The sequence below is a fragment of the Salvelinus sp. IW2-2015 genome, linkage group LG15 (assembly GCF_002910315.2).
Source record: "Salvelinus sp. IW2-2015 linkage group LG15, ASM291031v2, whole genome shotgun sequence".
NCBI lineage: Eukaryota > Metazoa > Chordata > Actinopteri > Salmoniformes > Salmonidae > Salvelinus > Salvelinus sp. IW2-2015.
Genome location: NC_036855.1, coordinates 18191322 through 18210246, shown reverse-complemented (window position 1 = coordinate 18210246; position 18925 = coordinate 18191322). Strand labels below are relative to the sequence as shown.

The following is an 18925-nucleotide window of genomic DNA, read 5'->3' as shown; positions in this document are numbered from 1 at the left end:
AAGTGTGATCCAGACAGATGCACAAATACACACACAGAGTAAATAGACTATAGTTCTGCCACTTGCACAACCAAAGAGGTTTTACTCTGACCGTGGTTGGGGGGAGTGTTCTGAGTGTTCCACAGGAAAGGCAGAGCTGGCTTGTGAATAACAAGGCTAGTCATCACACTGAGTACAGTACAGGGCCAGTGTTTCTCTGTAAGGTCAGCCCCACTCAGCTGTGTTTCCTTACATCTGGATAAGAACTGACTGCTCACACCAAGCGTGCAGCGTCTCTCTCGTCCCCTCCTCCTCCCCGACCTCAAACTTCCTCTACATCTTATGACCTCTTACACACTTAACACGACTGCTTCGACTGCCTCACCACCACTGTCTCTATACACTGTGTTTATCTCAGCCTAATGTTTGGAAAGCTCTGCCTTGGTGTACACTACAGTGTACTCACTCCAAGACATTTTGTCTGTGTTTGTCTGATTGTGTGTGTGTTTGTCTGATTGTGTGTGTGTTTGTCTGATTGTGTGTGTGTTTGTCTGTTTGTGTGTGTGTTTGTTTGTTTGTTTACAAACATGTGCGGGTGCGTGTTTGTGTCAGAACACCGAGAAGCAAATGCGCCAGCTTGCGGTCATCCCTCCCATGTTGTTTGACGCCGAGCAGCAGCGCATCAAGTTCATCAACATGAACGGCCTGATGGACGACCCCATGAAGGTGTACAAGGACCGGCAGGTCATGAACATGTGGAGCGAACAGGAGAAGGACACCTTCCGCGAGAAGTATGTTGTACACACCGTAGAATTACTCTGCCTAGAATGGCAGGAGTGTGTGCTGTGCAGTAGTAGACAAAACATTGTTTCGTTTTTCTGATAGCAATCAGACTGAGATTGTGAACTATCCAAAGGTCAGGGAGTTGTTGAGGAAGTTATTCTTCCCTCTTTGTGAGAAATGAAGGATACATCAACCAGCCAAACCGAACCCACAGACTGAGATCAGAGACTGTAAATGCTTCCCCTGTGCAGAGAGGGAGAGAGAGAAAAGTAGAGAGAGAGATGTGGATGTGATGCCTACTGCTGCAGACTGAATTGTCTTGTCCGCTCAGCCTAGGCCCATATAAAAACASATCAATAAGAGAGAGTTGGAAGAGATGTAAGCAATGCTCAGTACTGGCTGTGTTATCCTATTGGGATATCGAGTAATGTTAGTCAGGATGTGCTGATAGAAGTATGGTGAGGGAGCTCTAGGTTAGTGTTGATGAGAGCATGCTTTAGATGAATAATAGAGTGAGATATCTCTGGAGAGATGGATGTGGGACTGTGATGTCAGCACTGATGAGAGCCTCTTCTCCCATCAACCAAACTACACATGCGTCACTCACTCCTCAATTTACTTGCATATCAAAAGACTGAGTGCTTCCAGATCATTTATTAGATCATTTTTTAAAAACGTATTCATCTGTCTGCTGTGTGTCACAGGTTCATCCAGCACCCAAAAAACTTTGGCCTGATTGCTTCTTTCCTGGAGAGAAAGGTACAGTTTGGAAGATCCTTCACTCCATGCACAGTGATCGACCTGACACTTGAGTAGTCTTTTTCACATCTTGTTTTGGAGATGAGGTCCTAGTAATGTTGTGTTTTGTTTCAGACGGTGGCAGAATGTGTCCTCTTCTACTACCTGACCAAAAAGAACGAGAACTACAAGAACATTGTGCGCAGGAACTACCGGCGCCGTGGCAGGAGCCAGGTACTGTAGTTACAGAACTTAACTCGAACAACTTCAAACCACTCCTAGGGCTGTTGCTGTGACCGTATTACCGCCACACCAGGTCACGAGTCATAAAGGCAGTCAAATTCCACGTGACCATTTAGTCACGGTAATTAGGCTTCTCCAAGCTCTGCTGATGGTCATTAGTAGCCTTCCAAACTTGCTAACTGCCTGGTACTCAGCACTCTGTTGTCCCTCTAGTCACTCTGATATCGATGCAAATGTGATCTAAATTTTTATCAAACACTTCATGTGAGCTCAAGTTGCGCAACATTTCTACAGGTTATGCAATTGCGCGAGAAAACAGAGAGATGGCATCTACTAAAAAGAGGAGGATCCCATCAGCTTTCTATAGACTAGGCCTACTATATTTGTTTGTCAACTTTCCTAATATTAAGCACATTGTTTATCTTTACAACAAGCCTATAGGCGGGTGTGTTTAAGGACATATTCAATCAATCCTTATCCCAGTCTGCTGTTCCCACATGCTTCAAGAGGGCCACCATTGTTCCTGTTCCCAAGAAAGCTAAGGTGGTAAACTGAGCTAAACGACTACCGCCCGTAGCACTCACTTCCGTCATCATGAAGTGCTTTGAGAGACTAGTCAAGGACCTATCACCTTCACCCTACCTAACAACCCTAGACCCACTCCAATTTGCTTACCGACCCAATAGGTCCACAGACGACGCAATCGTAACCACACGCACACTGCCCTAACCCATCTGGACAAGAGGAATACCTATGTGAGATGCTGTTCATCGACTACAGCTCAGCATTTAACAACATAGTACCCTCCAAACTCGTCATCAAGCTCGAGACCCTGGGTCTCGACCCCGTCCTGTGCAACTGGGTCCTGGACTTCCTGACGGGCCGCCCCCAGGTGGTGAGGGTAGGTAACAACATCTCCACCCGCTGATCCTCAACACTGGGGCCCACAAGGGTGCGTTCTTGAGCCCTCTCCTGTACTCCCTGTTCACCCACGACTGCGTGGCCATGCACGCCTCCAACTCAATCATCAAGTTTGCGGACGACACTACAGTGGTAGGCTTGATTACCAACAACGACGAAACGGCCTACAGGAGGAGGTGAGGGCCCTCGGAGTGTGGGTGTCAGGAAAATAACCTCACACTCAACGTCAACAAAACAAAGGAGATGATTGTGGACTTCAGGAAATAGCAGAGGGAGCACCGCCCTATCCACATCGACGGGACAGTAGTGGAGAAGGTGGAAAGTTTTAAGTTCCTCGTGTACACATCACGGACAAACTGAATTGGTCCACCCACACAGACAGTGTTGTGAAGAAGGCGCAGGAGCGCACTCACAAACTTCTACAGATGCACAATCGAGAGCATCCTTGTCGGGCTGTATCACCGCCTGGTACGGCAACTGCTCCGCCCACAACCGTAAGGCTCTCCAGAGGGTAGTGAGGTCTGCACAACGATCACCGGGCAAACTACCTGCCCTCCAGGACACCTACACCACCCGATGTCACAGGAAGGCCATAAATATCATCAAGGACAACAACCACCCGAGCCACTGCCTGTTCACCCCGCTATCATCCAGAAGGCGAGGTCAGTACAGGTGCCATCAAAGAAGGGACCGAGAGACTGAAAAACAGCTTCTATCTCAAGGCCATCAGACTGTTAAACAGCAACCACTAACATTTAGTGGCCGCTGCCAACATACTGACTCAACTCCAGCCACTTTAATAATGGGAATTGATGGAAATTATGTAAAAATGTATCACTAGCCACTTTAAAACAATGCCACTTAATATAATGTTTACATACCCTACATTACTCATCTCATATGTATATGTATATACTGTACTCTATATCACTTACTGCACTTGCCATCTTATTGTAATACATGTATCAATAGCCACTTTAAACTATGCCACTTTATGTTTATATACCCTACATTACTCATCTCATATGTATAGACTGTACTCTATACCTTACTGCATCTTGCCTATGCCGTTCTGTACCATCACTCATTCATATATCTTTATGTACATATTCTTTATCCCTTTACACTTGTGTGTATAAGGTAGTAGTTGTGGAATTGTTAGGTTAGATTACTTGTTGGTTATTTACTGCATTGTCGGAACTAGAAGCACAAGCATTTCGCTACACTCGCATTAACATCTGCTAACCATGTTATGTGACAAATAAATTTTGATTTGATTTGATAGCTTACCTGGCTGGCATGAAAATGAACCACGGGAAAAGCTTCCTCCCATTCGCTGTTTAACTGCATAGATGACATGCGTTTCTTTCACTGGCCCTGTTTCGAGACACATGCATGATAATGTTCCATTCTAAATCAAAACAAATTTCACACAGATATTATTTAGTGTACAGTACCAGTCAAAAGTTTGGACACACCTACTCATTCAAGGGTTTTTCTTTATTTGTACTATTTTCTATGTTGTAGAATAATAGTGAAGATATTAAAACTATGAAATAACACATATGGAATCATGTAGTAACCAAAAAAGTGTTAAACAAATCAAAATGTATTTTATATTTGAGGTTCATCAAAGTAGCCACCCTTTGCCTTGATGACAGCTTTGCACACTCTTGGCATTCTCTCAACCAGCTTCACCTGGAATGTTTTCCCAACAGTCTTGAAGGAGTTCCCACATATGCTGAGCACTTGTTGACTGCTTCTCCTTCACGCTGTTGTCCAACTCATCCCAAACCATCTCATTTGGGTTGAGGTCAGGTGATTGTGGAGGCCAGGTCATCTGATACAGCACTCATCACTCGCCTTCTTGGTCAAATAGCCCTTACACAGCCTGGAGGTGTTGGGTCAWTGTCCTGTTGTAAAACAAACGATAGTCCCACAAAGCGCAAACCAAATGGGATGGCGTATCGCTGCAGAATGCTGTGGTAGCCATGCAGGTTAAGTGTACCTTGAGTTCTAATAAATCACAGACAGTGTCACCAGCAAAGCACCATCACACCTCTTCCTCTATGGTTCACAGTTGGATCCACACATGCGTAGATCATCCGTTCACCTGCGTCTCACAAAGACACTGCAGTTGGAACCAAGAATCTTAAATTTGGACTCATCAGACAATGGACAGATTTCCACCAGTCTAATGTCCATTGCTCGTGTTTCTTGGCCCAAGCATGTCTCTTCTTATTATTAGTGTCCTTTAGTAGTGGTTTCATTGCAGCAATTTGACCATGAAGGCCTGATTCATGCAGTCTTCTCACAACTGCATGTTCACACTCCCTCAAATCATTAGGAGAAAATATTTATATTTTATTCAGCTTTGTTCAATTGTATTATTCCTACTATAAAGTAATGCCATGGAATTCTAAGCAAATCTTGTCAGCTAAATGAACTAGTGTAGCCCACAGCCATATGGCATAGCCAGATCAGGAACTAACATAAGGACAAGTCAGAGTATGCTTATCTGTTCTTCTGAAATAGACAACATTTTCTTCAAATCATGCCTCTTTAGACCCGTCTAAAATAAATGGATATATTGTGATGGTGTAGTCTATATTACATGGATTTATTAGACTTATTAAAATGTAGATGTTCCATAGGTCTGCATTAGTGGTTTGTAGGCTATGTGTGGAAGTCAGGAAAAGCTAAATGTGTTTGTTCATTAACCTCTCTAGGGTATGTGGGACGCTAACGTCCCACTTGGCCAAAAGCCAGTAAAAATGCAGCGCGCCAAATTCAAACATATTACTATAAAAATCAATCTTTCATGAAATCACACATGAAAGACACCAAATTAAAGCTACACATGTTGTGAATCCAGCGAACATGTCTGATTTCAAAAAGGATTTACGGCGAAAGCACACCAAACGATTATGTTAGGTCAGTACATAGCCACAGAAAAACACAGCCATTTTCCCAGCCAAAGTTAGGAGTCACAAAAAGCAGAAATGGAGATAAAATGAATCACTAACCTTTGATGATCTTCATCAGATGACACTCATAGGACATCATGTTACACAATACATGTATGTTTTGTTCGATAATGTGTATATTTATATCCACAAATCTCAGTTTACATTGGCGCCATGTTCAGAAATCCCTCCAAAATATCCGGAGAAATTGCAGCGAGCCACATCAAATAACAGAAATACTCATCATAAACTTTGATGAAAGATACATGTTTTACATAGAATTAAAGATAGACTTGTTCTTAATGCAACCGCTGTGTCAGATTTCAAAAAAACTTTACGGAAAAAGCAAACCATGCAATAATCTGAGACGGTGCTCAGATATAAACAYCATTTCTCCGCCATGTTGGAGTCAACAGAAATACGAAATTACATCATAAATATTCCCTTACCATTGATGATCATCAGAATGCACTCCCAGGAATCCTAGTTCCACAATAAATTGTTGTTTTGTTCGATAATGTCCATTAATTATGTCCAAGTAGCTACTTTTGCTAGCACGTTTAGTACACATGTCCAAACGCTCGCGCAGGTCCCACATAACGTCGGACGAAAACTTCAAAAAGTTATATTACAGGTCGAATAAACTTGTCAAACTAAGTAGAGAATCAATCTTCAGGATGTTATCATAAATATTCAATAACGTTCCAACCGGAGAATTCCTTTGTGTCTACAGAAGTAATGGAACGCAAGGCGATATCATGTGGAATGCGTGTGACCAGGAACTGGCAATCTGCCAGACCACTGACTGAAACACCTCCCATCCGGCTCAATATCACAGTAGAGGCTTAATTCAACGTTCTACAGACTGTTGACATCTAGTGGAAGGCGGAGGAAGTGCAAACAGATCCATATCTTACTGGCATTTGAATAGGCGATGAGTTGAAAATCGACCAGCCTCAGAATTCTCACTTCCTGTTTTGGATTTTGTCTCAGGTTTTTGCGTGCCATATGAGTTCTGTTATACTCACAGACATCATTCAAACAGTTTTAGAAACTTCAGAGTGTTTTCTATCCAATACTACTAATAATATGCATATATTAGCATCTGGGACAGAGTAGGAGGCAGTTCACTCTGGGCACGCTATTCATCCAAAGTGAAAATGCTGCCCCCTATCCTAGAGAAGTTAACTTTCAATAACCGTTAGACCGACAGTTATATGCTTGACAATCACCAACTGCCAAAATTTCCTGACCGCCCGCAACACCCCTAACCACTCCACACTTGAAGGCATTAGGTGAAGGACGTTTGTCAGTAGAACTTACATGTAGAGGTAACATACCCATGGGACTCCGTCTTGAGCAGTGGGATCAGTAGAGGATAGGTCATCATGCAAGCAGCACACCGATTATGTGACTCGTGCCATTGTGCTCCCCCTTCGTGTCAGCACTAATGTGTCCGTATTGACAAGATTTTTTTTAAACAGGTGGTTTCCATTGCTAATTAGCTCCCAGTTATTACTTAGGCCCAGATCAGGTGTTAGGCATTTAATCCAACGGTGGTGTGGTGGGTGCTAATGAAATGGTGCATTAATTAGCCAGCGACCTTTCTGTGGTCGTGGCTGGGTGTCTCCTCATTTCTCCCAGAGACACCTCAGCTCATTACCTAGCTAGTCAACGTTTAGCTCAGCACACAAACACTACGGGTTTGTTAACAGAGCTGCTTGAGCACTGGGGCTAACGCTAATAACACAGGGAGAGAACATAGGGAGGGAGCGAGGGAGTCGGCGAGTGAGAGATTTGTAGGAAAAGAGAGGGAAATGGGAGAGTAGAGGAAATGGCTCAACAGGACCACAACAGCTAACGTTAATGACACCTAGAGAGAGAACAAGAGGTGGGTGAGTACGTAGTAATAACAACAAAAAAGCTAATCAGCGCCCAGCCTTGATTAATATTTTTGTTTTTTTTGTTTGTAAAGCAGGGTAGCAGAGATACAGTAGCAGGCTTTTAGATATCACCTGCCTGGGCCTGACTCATTTAAGACACCTGTGAATGGCCGTGAGTTTGCTGTTCGGTCTGTTGAGGTGCATGACTCCATAGAGATAATGGCAGTCTATTGAGATGATTGGCCTGCTGTTTGTTGTCTCCAGGTTCCCATTGGGAGGGAGGGAGGGAGAGAGGGAGGGGGAGAGAGAGGGAGACCATGTTTGTCCACTGGAGAATCAATCAGTGTTATGGCTTTTATTTGCGTTGAGTTAATCTTTGAGAGAGGTGGGACATCAAGTCTAGTGACATGGTTCAAATGGAGGAAGGTATCTCTGAGAAAGGTCCATTTTGATTTAGCCTCCACCTCTCTTACTCTCGTTCTCTGCCTTTTTTGTGTTTCCATGCCCAGAGCTAGATGTAATGACTCTGTTATTAGAGTAGACATGGGATTGGATTGGCTTCACCTCTAGCTAGAAAGCCATTTACAGAAAAATACCTTAGCACACAGCACAATTCCCATATACTGAGGCAACTGTCCTTTACAATGCTCAAATAAGTGTAGTTTCCACCAGTTATAACAGTGTTAGTGGCAGGTCTTTGGCAGTCTGCAGTATTTCTTTCATGATATGAACCTGAGCCCAGACAGACAGGAAGTGGAAGAGGAAGTGGTTCTGGGTGCCAGATGAAGGAAGGCATATGGGCTGTCCTTGTGGTGTACCTACTGGTATTGATGGCAGAATGACCTCAACACTACTACACGGCTCATGTTTTTGTGTGTGTATATAGGTTCTTATGTTTTACATGTCTGGAAGTGTGCATGTAGTCTGTGCGTCTGTGTGCGCGTGTTCACACCATGTTTCCTGTTACCAGGGATCATGTTTGTAACTAACTAAATGTTGCTGTCTTTTCTTCCACCCCAACAGCATGGCCAACAGCAGCAGCAGCAACAGCAGCAACAACAGCAACAACAACAACAACAGCAACAACAACAGCAGCAACAACAGCAACAACAACAACAAGTGAACCGCAGCAGCCAGGAGGACAAGGAGGAGAAGGAGAAAGAGAAGGAGGGAGAGAGGGAGGAGGAGAAGACTGAGGGGGAAGAAAAGGAGGATGTAATGAAGTGAGTTTGCTTGCCTTCCTCTCTCTAAATGGAGTTAGATTTGGCTGCCCTGACTAGATCAGGAAGGGTAATCATCATAACCCTGACTAGATCAGGAAGGGTAATCATCATAACCCTGACTAGATTAGGAAAAGTAATAATCTCTTACTTTTAAAAACAGCTGTTTTTCTTTTTCTCACTCCCAGTAGGCTACCAAAAGTCACATTTTTAAGATTCCTTATTACATTTTTTCAGAGGTTTTAAACCTACAGTGCCTCCAGAAAGTATTTTTTCCCACATTTTTGTTGGGATTAAAATGTATTTAATTTGTKATTTTTTGTCAATGATCTACACAAAATACTCTGTCAAATTGAAAGGCTTTTTAAAAAATTTTTTTTTAATAAAACAACTGAAATATCACTTTTACWTAAGTATTTAGACCCTTTACTCAGTACTTTGTTGAAGCTCCTTTGGCAGCGATTACAGCCTCTAATCTTCTTTGGTATGACACTACAAGCTTGTATTTTTGGAGTTTCTCCCATTCTTCTCTTCTCAAGCTCTGAGATTGGATGGGGAGCGTCGCTGCACAGCTATTTTCAGGTCTTTCCAGAGATATTAGATTGGGTTCAAGTCCAGGCTCTAGCTGGGCCACTAAAGGACTTTCAGAGACTTGTCCCAAAGGCACTTCTGCGTTATCTTGGCTGTGTGCTTAGGGTCGTTGTCCTGTTGGAAGGTGAACCTTCGCCCCAGTCTGAGGTCCTGAGCGCTGTGGAGCAGGTTTTCATCAAGGATCTCTCTGTACTTTGACCCGTTCATCTTTGTCTCGGTCCTGACTAGTCTCCCAGTCCCTGCTGCTGAAAAACATCCCCACAGCATGGTGCTACTACCACCGTGCTTCACCGTAGTGATGGTGCCAGGTTTCTTTCAGATGTGACGCTTGGCATTTAGGCCAAAGAGTTCAATCTTGGTTTGATCAGACCAAAGAATCTTGTTCCTCATGGTCAGAGTCCTTTAGGTGCCTTTTGGAAATCTCCAAGCAGGCCGTCATGTGCCTTCTACTGAGGAGTGGCTTCCGTCTGGTSAATCTACCATAAAGCCTGATTGGTGGAGTACTGCAGAGATGGTTGTCCTTCTGGAAGGTTCTCCTAACTCCACAGAGGAACTTTAGAGCTCTGTCAGACTGACCATCGGGTTCTTGGTCACCTCCCTGACCAAAGCCCTTCTCCCCAGATTGCTCAGTTTGGCTGGGGGAACAGCTCTAGGAAGAGTCTTGGTTGTTTGAAACTTCTTCCATTTAAGAATGGGTAGGCCACTGTGTTCTTTGGGACCTTCAATTCTGCAGAAATGTTTTGGTACCCTTCCCCAGATCTGTGCCTCGACACAATCCAGTCTCGGAGCTCTACGGACAATTCCTTTAACCTCATGGCTTGGGTTTTGCTCTGACATGCACTGTCAACTGTGGGACCTTATATAGACAGGTGTGTGCCTTTCCAAATCATGTCCAATCAATTGAATTTACCACAGGTGGACTCCAATCAAGTTGTAGAAACATCTCAAGGATGATCAATGGAAACGGGATGCACCTGAGCTCAATTTTGAATCTCATACTTATGTAAGAAAGATATTTCTGTTTTATATTTTAAATTTCAATAAACCTGTTTTCGCTTTGTCATTATGGGGTATTGTGTGTAGATTGGGGGGGGGYAACTATTTAATCCATTATAGAATAAGGCTGTAACGTAACAAAATGTGGAAAAAGTGGTCTGAATACTTTCCGAATGCACTGTATATTGGAGAGATAAGAATGCAACCAATGCTACGTGTTTCACTAGATATAAATGGTACTCCTCTTGTCTATTTCATGTTTGGGTGTGAAAATGATCGTTTGTAACCTCATACTCTTTGCATATCTGACGAAATGCGGTTTCACTGTGAGCCCTAGTTCTTGTGTTGTGGCCATGTTTAGATGACGTGTCATAGATTCTCTGTATGATTTTCAGTTCTTGGTGTGACTAATACCTGTCTTGTAATTCATCAGAACTCTAGCCGATCTGTTGCGTAATCCTTCTCCTCCTACTTTTATAAACAGCTGTTTTCCTGTTTTTCTTCTCTCACTCCCAATAGGCTACCAAAAGTCACATTTTTAAGATTCCATACTTATTTTATTTTTCGATGGGGGGAAAAGGGATATGATTGACAGCCTAGCAGCACAGTTACTGTACTGTCGGTTGCTACAATAATCRAGCAAGTCTCCAGAGCTGGGAGCTCCAGAGTGTGATCTGCTGTGTGATGCTGRCTTGCCCTGGCATCTCTGTAGGCACAGTTCCAGCGTGATGGAGAGGAGGATGGTGAATTCAGTCAGTGCTGCTGAGCACTGCAATCTATGTGAGCAGTGGAACAGCACTCACTCAATGCAGTGTTGTTGTCTTCATGAGAGTCGCATGTTTCACAGGGAAGAACAGTGAATGTTGGAAGTCCATCATCATGTCCAATCTTCTAGTGAGGCTCCCAGCTCTCTGAACAGAGGTTGGACAAGTTGGAGTTGTTTGGTGCTGCTGACAAACAGAACAGTGAACAGGAGTTGTCCTGCCTGTCTGAATGAGTGGTGTTGATCATGATGAAGCATCTTCAGTGCTTCCAGTACTTGGGCTGAGGAGAGCAGGCAGAGGAGTCCCTGACTCCCACTCCCCCTGTGGTGGCTGCCTGTAACCCCTGGCACAGCTGACGCTGCTATATCTGGTGTGCAAGGTAGCAGGACAGGCCCGTCTTAGAATAATGATGCCGGACCTGTTGAAAATGAATGGAAGAACACCGGCTACAAAATCACTGTTTATCTGTTAGCCTGCCATGACACTGACGGGATATATCGCCATGCTTGCAAAACTCCAAACTACTCTCCTGAGCCTTGAGGCCTGTGTGTGTGCGTGCCTGTGCACGTCTGTGTGTGCTTTGGCACATACTGTAGTTATTTTCTGTTTTTTAACCCAGACAGACCTCTGCACTTTGTCAGGTTTTAAGTTAACAAACTAAACAGTACACATGTGCAGGCCAGGCAGTGAGGAAGAGGAGGGTAATCATGATGATGAAGGTGGTGTGACTGACACTCTCCCTGCAGGGACGACACCTCTGGTGAGGACGGGGAAGACAAAGAGCCCACGGTGGCCTTAAAGGGTCGACGCACGGCTAACAGCCAGGGCCGGCGCAAGGGCCGCATCACCCGCTCCATGACCAGCGAGGTGGAGGAGACCGCCACGCCGCCGCTCAGCGGTGAACTCGGTACGTCTCACTCTACTGCTATAGTCTACACTGCCGCATGATGTCTTTCACTGCATCTTTACCCACTGCTCTTTTCACCTGACTAGATTTTCATCACACARCTCATAAACCGAAAGAGCCAGGTTCTCTCTGAGCAGAAATATTTAACGTCTGTATTTTGGTCTGAAATGTCGCTGATTGGCGATATGTTTGAAGGACAAATATGGCCATGATATTGCTGAAGCACATCTGTTTAGTAGGTCCACCTGATTTAATGTGAACTGAGCATATGAACACTCCCGTCATTGTTGTGTTTATTTCCCTCCTGATATCCCACACCACAAGGGTGCACTGTAGATCTGTCTCAAAACAATTTGACACGTGCACCGAACACACACACACCTTGGCCTGGAAGGTGCCTTTAAGATAATTTTTGCCTAAACAAGAGAGAGACAATAAATTGATACTTAATGAGAAAATACCAGGGATGCTTTAAGAAATGAGGAGATGGGAATCTCAATGGCCAGTGAATGGAGGAACGTATAATGCCCCTACATAAATGTATGTAGTTCAGTCCTTGAGCTGTTCTTGTCTATTGATGTTTTGTATTATGTCATGTTTTGTGTGGACCCCAGGAAGAGTAGCTGCTACTTTTGCTAATGGGGATCGTAATAAAATACCAAAATACCAACAGACTGTCGATCAATTGCGTTCACATTGTTATGCTGCGTCACGCGGTTGCTAAGATAATCGTCACGCAATCCCTTCTAAAAGTCAGATTATGAGTCAGTGTGCCTATTTTCCTCAAGTATGTAATGTCACGATTTCAAAGCTATACGATATTACAGAGAACAAGTTAATTATCTCACATCTCGGAAAAGATTTGTAATGTTGTGCTTTTTGTTTACGTAATTCATGCTAATGTTGGGTTTTTGAGCTATTTATWAAAAAWTWAAAAAATTAAGTAAAAAAAATCGCCTTTATTTAATCAGGTAGGCCAGTTGAGAACAAGTTCTCATTTACAACTGCGACCTGGCCAAGATAAAGCAAAGCAGTGTGACACAGACAGGAACACAGAGTTACACATGGAATAAACAATAAACAAGTCAATGACACAGTAGAAAAAAAGAAAGTCTATATACATTGTGTGCAAAAGGCATGAGGAGGTAGGCAATAAATAGGCCATAGTAGCAAAGAATTACAATTTAGCAGATTAACACTGGAGTGATAAATGAGCAGATGATGATGTGCAAGTAGAGATACTGGTGTGCAAAAGAGCAGAAAAGTAAATAAAAACAGTATGGGGATGAGGTAGGTAGATTGGGTGGGCTATTTACAGATGGACTATGTACAGCTAGCGCCCAATTGACTCCCATTCACTCCTTGGAGTGCACTCCCCTTCCCAGAATTTCCCAGAATGCACCACATGGCTCATTGACAATGTAGGGCAATGTACACAATGGGCGTTAATGCGAGTTTCCCCGTCTAATTTCTTTAAAGTATCCTGAACGTACTCATTAAGGCAGCAATACTCATCTGTCTCAGCTTTTTATTCTCTCTGCAGTTTGCAAGGCTGCCTTTATATACACACACACACACACACATACACTCGCTGTAGCTGTAGGGGATTAGGGTTTTGATGTTTCAACACTTCAGTGGGTGGTTGGTTGCTCCTGCTGCTGTGGGTTTGTCCCTGGGAATCCCCAGGTGGCCTGATCCAGCCAGAGGGGCTCTGTTCTGATCAGTATCTCTAGTTTCTCTTCTCACTGTTACTGGGCTTGTTTCTCCTTCCTCGCCTGCTGTTACTGTGCCCGTCACAGCCCTACAGAGAGGACACAACAGCACTGAAACCACAGCTCATCTCCTCTTCTCGTTTTCTTTCCTGTCTTCTCTTCTGCCAGGGTCAGGCTGGTCCCTACTGTATACAGGTGGAACAACCACTTATTATGTCTCTAATCATTAACTGACTTTCTCCTCTTAAACTAACAGCCCCTGTCGACCGGCTCTACCGTGCTGCACCAGCAAGCAGCAAAGACAACCCTGCCCCCTAGCTTTTCTCTTTCTTTTCTCTCTCTCTGTCTCTCCCTCTCTCTCTCGGTCAGTCAGTCGCTCGCTCTCTCTGTCTACTTGAGACTTCCCTCCCCTCCCTCCTGCCCGCTTTCTAACGTGGTGGTTCTGCTTTTATCCTTTCAGCCAATCTGGAGATGAATGAGAGCTCTCGCTGGACTGAGGAGGAGATGGAAACCGCCAAAAAAGGTAAAGAAAAATCAAACAAAAACAAGTTACCTCTGTGTTTGAAATACGACCCAGCAGCGCCATTGTCATTCAAAAGAAAACTTTCCTTGTCAAAGAGAAAACCGCCCAAAGAATTAGCTTGGCGAGGTTTTCTCGAAAGTGGTGACAAGTGCATGTGCCTGTGACTTCCTGTCAGATAGGCTAGGCTGGAGCCACGTGCTGTCTGTCTGTCTGTCTGTCTGTTTGCAGAGCTGTGTGGGGCTCCACTCTGCTGCTACGCCTGCCATGGCTGTTTCTGAAGCCACTGTAAAAGTCCCACCCTCTTATCTTTGGCTAGAACAGCTCCAACTGCAGAAGTCTGTTTACTCTTTACATGGCCTGTTTATTGTCTTTGACTGAAGATTACCCTGGCCTCGCCTGGCCTGTGGGTCCTGCAGAGAGAAGGTGGCTGTGATTCTGCCTGTCTGTTTGCTGTGGTGTAGTTGTGTTGCGTGTGCTGCACACAGCTCAGTCTACAGCAGTGGTAGGTAACTAGATTCAGCCTCGGAGTGTATGGTCAATGGGCCACAACGTAATTATAATAACTTGTACTCTGCAAATTGACCACAACTAAGCCCAATAAAATATTGWATTTGACAATAACAATCATTCCTTAGCTTGATTACTTGATTACTTTTTTTATGGGAATACTTGGGAACAGATTTCCTCAAACTTTACTGAAAAACTTTGGGGAGCCCCCCCAAAAATACCATGCGGGACGGTTTTGGCCTGTTTTGATGACGTGTCATGGATTCTCTGTATGATTTTCAGTTCTGGGTATGACTAATACCTGTCTTGTAATTCAGCAGAGCACTAGCCGATCTGTTGTGTAATCCTATTTTTTCAAAAGAAGTTCCTTTATCACCATGAATGTGCTAGTGAAGGGAGAAATCCTATACAGCAGACACCCAGTCATTCTGTCTCGTGGTGTTATTTCTCCTGCTGCTGGCAGTCTGCAGACTCAGTCTCGGGGTGCTGTTGTAATGACTGGCGCTGGCCCTTGAACATGGCCCTGAGTAGTAATCCTGCTTAATGTCTTCAACTCCATTCTCCCGCACTGGGATTAGTGGGCCGCTGCATCCCAGGGGATTAGTCCTGCAGCCCGGTGGGAGCTGGGCTTCTATGAAGGGCTTATGTAACCACAACCACAGGGCCCCTGTCCAGGGGGGAGGGGATCTTTCACCCCCCCACTCCGCCATTGCTCATCAGCCAGTAACCATGCCTGCCAAAAGGGCTTCCCCCTCCACGGCTCCTCATATGTAGAGTAGCCCACCAGTCCCAGCCCCGCTCCCCTAACCCTGGCCTGAATGTAAATGCCAGCCCGACAGTCAAGGTGCACACTCCACTTCCAGGAGCTTGACCTGTATATGTTTTAAAGAGGCTTACATCTCCTCATGCTAATGTGTTTGTCCCCTTGTGCTAAAAAGATCTCAATAATGACATTCATAGCATGGCAGCATTTCAGCGTGGCAGTGCCAGGAATCCCCCATGGGATGGCAAGGCCACAAACGTTGACGGATTGCCCTTGTCTTTRCTGGTCAAAAAGCCTGGCATCTTTAACAAGGGATTGTAGAACTTTGTTAAGTCTCCCTCCCTTGTTCTTGTATATCCCTTTTAGTGTGTGTGTGGTGTGTGTAATTAAGGTAGGATTCTATGCCCGCCTTAGTTGAACAATTTAGAAGCACACAAATACGTTTAGGAGCACAATTAATGTATTTGAGGGAGAGTTTTTATTATAAGACATTATTAAAAGTTCATGAATAAAAGGTTTTGGGAGTGTGCCATGCTCAATCAAGTACAATGTACCCTCAAATATTTGAGTCACTTAGGTGAGAGAGAAATGTTCAGCTGCCCCTTTAAGGGGCGGGCCAGTTATGTGGTGGGACCAATCATTTATATATACACTAGAGGACTGACAAGGGCAATGTTTTGAAGCCACCGTGCCTCCGTCTTGACACTCATCCTCCATTGTAAAATATATATATTTTGGAAGCAATAGAAATGCATTTTTAAATGTCTAGATTCATTTTTGACACATTTATTATATTACAGACACCTACAAGCATACTTTTCAATTATGTTATTTGAGTGAAACATAAAAATAAAATAATATATAACATACTAATGTTACTGTCCCCGCTACAACTAAATACTTAAATACATGTAATTCTGTCCCTGAAACATTTAATTGAAATACTGTAGAATTCCATTCATTACTATGGAGGACTGCTCCTACTGGGGAGTGCCAATATGGCCGACTGGTGGCTTCAAAGCTTCTCATCGGCCAATACGTTACATCACAAATACAGGGTATATATACATCATTGGGTGGGACGCCCAGGTCTGTCTGAGAGAAGATTCTCTGACGTCTCTTCCCTAGCAGTTGAGCAAGCTCAAACTAACATTGAAAAACAACTTAGTGTGTAAACAAACTGATGTAAATAACCAAGAAACAGGAGTCAGTCACGTTTAGTAGACTTTTGGGTAAATTCAACCAACTTCTATGCCTGTGCACTTTTAAAAATTCATCTTTCAGCACTTCACTCACAGTGCGCAGAGCGCCCAAGGCACTGTTGCTGCTCGAGGTGAGATATATGGGACTCTAGTTCTTTGTGTGATTAGCTACCAGCAATTAAACAAAACGGCAGAAATACTTTTTTGCTGTATATCACAACTCGCACATATGCTCATACTTTACTTTTTCAGTCCACACACATCTATTTTTAATGCGGAAATGCGATTAAAATGGTCGCASTGTAGAGCCAGGTAAGGTAGGGTGTGGGGGGAGTGTGTGTGTACTCACTCCTTGGCTAGTGTTTGTTATGTAAGTTCTCTAATCTGGCAGGCTTACTTGAGCAGCCAGGCAGCTGGATAATCGGGTCGCTCCCTCATGCCTGCTGTAGTACTGTACAGGTCCTTTTAAAGGAGTAGTAGGTAGAGCTTTCTCTGTTGTGTTCTGCTGTGCTCTGGACTGTTGGAGTGGATCAGGCCAGAGCATTCTCCCCCCTTCCTTTCCTCTCGCGCTCCAAACTCTCTACTCTGGCCTCCCAGTCAGTGTGTCCTGAGATGGGAGGGGATGGCACAGGCCCAGATTGGCAGGAGCTGTGGAAGATTATTTTATTTTTTTTCATTTTCGGCTCTCCCTTTCTCGGTGTTGTTGTAGACTGGAGAGGGGTCACATTCAGGATGAAAAGCAGGTCAGTCAGGAAAAATGTGAAACCCTTTATGCTTTCTCATGGTATCAACATCAACTCCCCCTTTCTCTTCCTCTCCTCCATTGTCCCTCTAGCTCAACTCCCCTGCTCTCACTCTCTCCTCTGTTTACCCTCAGACTAGCTGTGTATGTGTTAGAGAGAGAGTAAGCAAGCGAAAAAGAGAGACTGAGGGAGTGTGTGTTAATGTGTTTGTGTGTGTGTGTGTGCAGCTCTGCCTGCTGGCAGTGAGAGTGAAAGAGGGAGGGAGGGGAGAAAAAAGGGAAAGATAGAGGAGAGATCAGATGAGGGGAGAGAGAGGCTGAGCACATAGCACCGCCCCACAGTCTCACTTTCCTGTGAAAGTCCTTTTAGACAGCAGCCATTGGGGAAGGACCTGGCGGAGAACAACGGACTAGCCCTGACGGAGAGCGAGCGAGAGAGTGTGGGAAGTGAAAGGGCGAGGAAAAAGCAAGGGAGAGGCAAGACGCAGAGCATGTGCCGTTTTGAGCATGTCAACCTGACACTGGCTCCAGTATCAGGCCAGCAGGAGGGGTGTGGAGGCTGAGCTGGAGCCTAGCTGTTTTCTTTCTCTGCCCCTCTGGAGTGGAATCACTACCTGCCTTCTCCACAGAGATCAGACTGCCGATAGTGTGATACAGACCAGGGGCACGAGGGACAGCTGGAGTGACAAGCACATGAGAAGGAGGACACTCACTAGGTGTTGATTGTGCCATCGATGGGAGGAGCTTTTATGGAAATGGAGGATCGTAATTGGTTGATTGAGTTTGCCACCTGCTCTAGCTGAGCAGCAGCTGATTGGATGCCTGCTTCCTCTTGTGTGTTGCTCCACTGGCCAGGACCTGAGGCCGATGGAACTGGAGCTGCTTGGGATTGTTTCTGTGCTCTGGTTAAACTGAATGGACTGAATCTGTGAAAGTGAGTCGTAACAAAGTGACCCTTGACTTCCAGTGAATGAATTGCAGTGTTATTGCTTCAGGTTCACTGGGTAGAGCAAAGTGTGTGTGTTCTTGGTGTGGCACGTAGCAGGGTGTCTGGCTGGACTTGTGTGCTCTGGGCTCAGTGGGCTGCACCCCGGGACAAGGCTGTAAAAGGTTAATAGGTGTTGATCACGTGTTCTTCTCTCTTGGAAAGAACCTGGTTGTCCGGCCCTCTCTCTCTTTCTCTTTCTGTCTCTCACATCTCTCCTGCTTTGCCTTCCACACCTGTAATGAATATTTAAAATGAAATACCCAGTCTAGTTTTAACACTTGATGGGTTGTACATTCACACAGGCCTGAGAGGGAATATGACAGTCAAGTTTTAGACTGAGGTAGTGTTTGTGTGTATACAGTCATGTGAAAAAGTAAGTACACCCTTTGGAAAGTGGTCTTTTTTGATGTATTTATTATATTTGGACACATGGGTATTTGAGCTAAATTGCAACCACATTCATTGATGAAAGTAACCCAATTTAACATATAACACAC

The 18925-nt window shown here is 44.5% G+C and overlaps 1 protein-coding gene across 18 annotated transcripts in view; it reads left to right on the top strand.

Annotated features, from left to right (window-relative positions):
• The window catches only part of ncor2 (nuclear receptor corepressor 2), a 190275-nt gene that overhangs the window by 124831 nt on the left and 46519 nt on the right, over positions 1-18925 (top strand). For 17 of the 18 annotated variants that reach the window (XM_070447011.1, XM_070447005.1, XM_070446998.1 and 14 more), the window contains exons 12-17: positions 592-770; positions 1467-1521; positions 1636-1734; positions 8537-8736; positions 11831-11991; positions 14164-14226. In XM_070447011.1, coding sequence (XP_070303112.1) covers positions 592-770; positions 1467-1521; positions 1636-1734; positions 8537-8736; positions 11831-11991; positions 14164-14226 — 757 coding nt within the window. The remainder of the gene's footprint in view (positions 1-591; positions 771-1466; positions 1522-1635; positions 1735-8536; positions 8737-11830; positions 11992-14163; positions 14227-18925) is intronic. The other variant, XM_070446999.1, reaches the window with a different exon arrangement.